Source organism: Passer montanus, unplaced genomic scaffold (assembly GCF_014805655.1).
Source record: "Passer montanus isolate IOZ18808 unplaced genomic scaffold, ASM1480565v1 scaffold488, whole genome shotgun sequence".
Classification (NCBI taxonomy): Eukaryota; Metazoa; Chordata; class Aves; order Passeriformes; family Passeridae; genus Passer; species Passer montanus.
In genome coordinates this window covers 16,080-21,683 of record NW_024369796.1, presented here as the reverse complement: position 1 = coordinate 21,683, position 5,604 = coordinate 16,080, and the positions used below count along the sequence as shown (strand labels likewise).

The following is a 5,604-nucleotide window of genomic DNA, read 5'->3' as shown; positions in this document are numbered from 1 at the left end:
ACACCCAGAGCAGGGTGGGGGGGGGACAAGGACACCCCAAGACCCTGAAAGCCGCCTCGGGACCCCCCAAAAGGGCACAAAGGAGACCCCAAAACCCCCTGAGATAGGGGGGTGACCCCAAAACCCCCCAGGAGAGCGGGGTGACCCCAAAACCCCCCTGGGACAGCGGGGTGACCCCAAAACCCCCTGAGACAGCGGGGTGACCCCAAAACCCCCCGGGACAGGCAGGGTGACCCCAAAACCCCCCGGGAGAGCGAGGTGACCCCAAAACCCCTCTGAGCTCCGAGACTGGGGACAGGGACACCCCAAAACCCCCTGAGACAGGTGGGTGACCCCAAAACCCCCTGAGACAGCGGGGTCACCCCAAAACCCCTCTGAGATCAGGGACAGGGACACCCCAAAATCCCCTGAGATAGTGAGGTGACCCCAAAACCCCTCCGAGATCAGGAACAGGGACACCCCAAAAGCCCCGGGACGGCGGGGTGACCCCAAAACCCCCCGGGACCCCCAAAATGGGGGGAGTCAAGGACACCTCAAAATCCCCCGGGACAGCGGGGTGACCCCAAAACCCCCCGGGACCCCCAAAATGGGGGGAGTCAAGGACACCTCAAAATCCCCCGGGACAGCGCGGGGAACCCCACTCTGAGCTGTGAGATTGGGGGCAGGGACACCCCAAAACCCCCGGGACGCAGGGTGACACCAAAACCCCCCCGGGACAGGCAGGGACACCCCAAAACCCCCGGGACAGGCAGGGACACCCCAAAACCCCCCGAGGAGGAGCCCCCCCGAGCCGGGGCTGTTCCGGGGGGGTCCCCCCGAGTCCGCGGCCCCCCGCGGGGTTTGGGGGGCCCTAGGGGGGCAGGATCTGCTCCAGGAGGGGCTTGGAGGCCGGCGCGATCCTGTCGGGGAACTTGACCTCGAACTCGATGACGAGGTCCCCGCGCTGCTCGGGGCAGCGGGGCAGCGGCAGCCCCTCCCCGGGCACGCGGCGCTTCACCCCCGGCTTGAGCACGTCCTGGAACACCATGGGCAGCGAGCGGCCGTCCAGCGTGGGGACGGTCACCGTGCAGCCACACAGCGCCTGGGGACAGCAGGGGACACTGGTGACACAGGGGACAGCAGGGGACACGGGGGACATGGGGACAGGTGAGTGACATGGGGACACAGGGGACATGATGGACATGGGGGTGTCCCACGTCCTGGAACACCATGGGCAGCGAGCGGCCGTCCAGCGTGGGGACAGTCACCGTGCAGCCACACAGCGCCTGGGGACAGCAGGGGACACAGAGGGGACATCAGGGACATGGGGATACAGGGGACATCGGGACATGTCAGGGACATGGGGACATGGGGGTGTCCCACGTCCTGGAACACCATGGGCAGGGAGCGGCCGTCCAGCGTGGGGACAGTCACCGTGCAGCCACACAGAGCCTGGGGACATGGGGACATCGGGACATGTCAGTGACACGGGGACATGGGGACAGGTGAGGGACATGGGGACACAGGGGACATTGGGGACACACGGGTGTCCCACGTCCTGGAACACCATGGGCAGCGAGCGGCCGTCCAGCGTGGGGACCGTCACCGTGCAGCCACACAGCGCCTGGGGACAGCAGGGGACACAGAGGGGACATCAGGGACATGGGGATACAGGGGACATCGGGACATGTCAGGGACATGGGGACATGGGGGTGTCCCACGTCCTGGAACACCATGGGCAGGGAGCGGCCGTCCAGCGTGGGGACAGTCACCGTGCAGCCACACAGAGCCTGGGGACATGGGGACATCGGGACATGTCAGTGACACGGGGCGGAGTGACCCCACAGTGACCCCTGAGTGACCCCGAGTGACCCCGGAGTGACCCCCGGCCATCCATCGTGTCCTGCTACCCCCCAGAGTGACCCCCCCCACTGTGTCCCCCACCCAAGCTGGCCCACCTGTGACATCCCCCCGGTGTCCCCAGCAGGACCAGCCCACCCCGGTGTCCCCAGCCAGACCATCGGCCCCGCTGTCCCCACCAAGGCTGACCTGGGCCACCAGGGCCACCTCTGCCACACTGCCCCCACAGCCAACACTGCCACCACTGTCACCACTGCCACCACTTCTACACTGGTGACACAGGGGACACGGGGACAGGTCAGTGACAGGGGACATGGGGACATGGGGGTGTCCCACGTCCTGGAACACCATGGGCAGCGAGCGGCCGTCCAGCGTGGGGACAGTCACCGTGCAGCCACACAGCGCCTGGGGACAGCAGGGGACATGGGGACATGTCAGGGACATGGGGACACGGGGGACATGATGGACATGGGGATGTCCCACGTCCTGGAACACCATGGGCAGGGAGCGGCCGTCCAGCGTGGGGACGGTCACCGTGCAGCCACACAGCGCCTGGGGACATGGGGACACAGAGGGGACATGGGGACATCGGGACATGTCAGGGACAAGGGACATGGGGGGGACAGGTCACCGACAGGGGACAGGGTGGACAGGTGGGCCAAGGGACACCCCCAGCATGGCCCCACCACCCAGAGTGACCCCACAGTGACCCCACAGTGACCCCTGAGTGACCCCTGGAGTGACCCCAGAGTGACCCCCGGCCATCCATCGTGTCCTGCCACCCCCCAGAGTGACCCCCCCCACTGTGTCCCCCACCCAAGCTGGCCCACCTGTGACATCCCCCCGCTGTCCCCACCGGGACCAGCCCACCCCGGTGTCCCCAGCCAGACCAACGGCCCCGCTGTCCCCACCGAGGCTCGCCTGGGCCACCAGGGCCACCACGGCCACCAGGGCCACCACAGCCACCAGGGCCACCACAGCCACCTCTGCACCCAGCCCTTGATGTCCCCCCAAGCCCACCCAGCCCCGCGTCCCCCCGACCTGGCGCAGGCTGATCCTGGCCGGGTAGACGATGTCGGAGCCGTCGCGGCGGAACACGTCGTGCGGCTTGTCCTTGAGCACGAACACCACGTCGGCCGGGATGTTGTTGGGGGTCTGGTCGCCCTCCTTGGGGAAGGTGATCTTGGTGCCCTCCTTCCAGCCCCGCTTCACCTCGATGGTCAGGATCTTGTCCTCGTTCCTCACCGTCTTGCCGTCGGGGCCCAGGCGCTTGTGGGAGATCTTCATCTTCTTGGTGCAGCCGCTGTAGATCTCCTCCAGCGACACGCGCAGGTCGTACAGCACGGGGGGGTCCTGCTTGCGGCCGTCGCCCCCCCGGCCCCGCGGGAAGCTGACGCTGCCGAAGCCCCCCACGTGGAAGGTGTTGAAGGCCTCGTCGCCGTCCTCATCGTCGCCGTTGCGCTGCACGAAGAAGGTGTCGAAGGGGTTGCGCCCGTCGAAGAACTCGGCGAACATGGCGTGCGGGTCGCCGCGGAACGTGTAGGTGAAGGTGGGCCCGTTGGAGCCCCCCGGCCCGGGGGTGGGGGCTCCCCCTTTCAGCCCTGGCGGTGTTGGGGGGGGACGGGGAGGTGCCCATCAGCCCCCCGGCCGCGGCGCCGCGGGGCGCGGGGCGAGCCGCGGGCAGGGCAGCCCCCCGCGCCCCCCGCGTGCCACGGCTGCCACCGCCCTGCCCACCCTGCTGTGCGCACCCCCAAACCCGACCCCGGCCCTGTCACCTGCGTCTGTCACCTGTCCTCATCCCCCGTCCCCCCACCTGGCCCTGTCACCTCTGCCTGTCACCTGTCCTCATCCCCTGTCCCCTCACCTGGCCCTGTCACCTCTGTCTGTCACCTGTCCTCATCCCCTGTCCCCTCACCTGTCCCTGTCACCTGTCCCCCCACCTGGGCCTGTCACTTGTGCCTGTCACCTGTCCTCATCCCCTGTCCCCTCACCTGTCCCTGTCGCCTGTCCCATCATCTGTCTTCATCCCCTGTCCCCTCACCTGTCCTCACCCCTGTCACCTGTCCCCCTCACCTGTCCTCACCCCCTGTGGACCGGGGAGGGACCGGGGAGAGACGGGGGAGGGACCGGGGAGAGACCGGGGAGGGACCGGGAATGGGGCGGGGAGAGACCGGGAATGGGGCGGGGAGAGGAATGGACCGGGGGAGGATTGGGGATGGACCGGGGAGGGAGCGGAGAGGGACCGGGGAGGGATGGGGAGAGGGATGGAGCGGGGGAGGGACTTGGGATAGACCGGGGAAAGACCGGGAATGGGGCGGGGACGGACCGGGGGTGGAGCGGGGAATGGATGGGGGTAGACCGGGGAGGCACCAGGGATAGACGGGGAAGGGAGCGGGGAGGGACCGGGGATGGAGAGCAGAGAGACCGGGGAGGGACCGGGGAGAGGGATGGAGAGGGACCGTGGAGAGACTGGGGATGGATGGGGAGAAGGGGGGACCGGGGGTGGAGCGGGGAATGGATGAGGATGGAACGGGGAAGGGACCGGAGAGAGACGGCGAAAGGACCGGGCACAGAGCGGGGAATGGGTGGGGATGGAGCGGGGAGGGACCGGGGGGGGACCGGGGGATGGAGGGGGAGAGGGCTGGACCGGGGATGGACCGGGAGGGACCGAGAATGGACCGGGGAGGGACTGAGAGACGGAGCGGGAGAGGGCTGGACCGGGAGGGACCGGGAGGGACCGAGAATGGACCGGGGAGGGACTGAGAGACGGAGCGGGAGAGGGCTGGACCGGGAGGGACCGGGAGGGACCGAGAATGGACCGGGGACACACCGAGGGATGGAAGCGGACCAGAGGAGGGAGCGGGGGCGGGAACGGGAGGGGAATCGGGAGGGAGCGGGGAGGGAAAGGGACGGGGAAGGGAACGGCGGAGGAACCGGGGAGAGAAACGGGGATGGGAACGGGATAGCCGGGGAGAGAAACGGGGATGGGAACGGGGGAAGAACCGGGGGGAGCAGGGATGGACCAGGGAGGAACCGGGGAGGGAAACGGGATGGGAACGGGGATGGGCCGAGGAGGAACCGGGACGGGAACGGGGGAAGGGGGGGCCCGAGGCTTGTGGGGCTGTGGCTGTCACCTCGGTGCCACCCAAGCCTGTCACCGCACGGTGACAAAACCGTGTCAACTCAGTGCCACCGACCCTGTCACCTCGGTGCCACCCGACCCTGTCACCGCACGGTGCCACCGCCGGAGCCTCTGCCCGCCCCCAGGCGTGGCCCCGAGCGTGTCCCCGGCTCCGGTGACACCGCGGGCAGCAGGGTGACAGCACAGCTGGGGAGCTCGGGGACACGGGGACACGGGGACATGGACATGGGGGGACACGGGGACACGGGGACAGGGAGGACATGGGGGACAGGACACGGGGACACGGGTATTGGACACCTGGGGACAGGTGGCCAAGGGGACATGGGGACACAGTGAGGGACAGGCCCCCCACGCCATTGTCCCCATGACCAGGAGTCCCCACGGCCCCAGAGTCACTGTCCCACAGTGTCCCAAAGTGTCCCCACGGCCCCACAGTCACTGTCCCAGAGTGTCCCCAGTGTCCCAAAGTGTCCCCAAGCCCTGCCACACCCCCCGGGCCCCTGGGGTCCGACCTGCCCCACCCCGGTCTGTGTCCCAGCGTGTCCCCACGGTGTCCCCACGGTGTCCCCAGGACCCTCCAGCCTGCCACGACCCCCCAGCCTCCCGTGACCCCCCAGCCCCCC

The 5,604-nt window shown here is 68.8% G+C and overlaps 1 protein-coding gene across 1 annotated transcript; it reads right to left on the bottom strand.

Moving 5' to 3' along the window:
- Nucleotides 1–742: 742 nt before the first annotated feature.
- On the bottom strand, nt 743–3,435 carry LOC120508661 (dnaJ homolog subfamily B member 1-like). The gene is made up of 2 exons (XM_039722470.1): nt 2,881–3,435; nt 743–1,081 (listed from the first exon to the last, which is right to left on the bottom strand). The coding sequence occupies exons 1-2, from the start codon at nt 3,352–3,354 to the stop codon at nt 851–853; spliced, it is 705 nt and encodes a 234-aa protein (XP_039578404.1). The 5' UTR covers nt 3,355–3,435; the 3' UTR covers nt 743–850.
- Between the last annotated feature and the right edge of the window lie 2,169 nt (nt 3,436–5,604).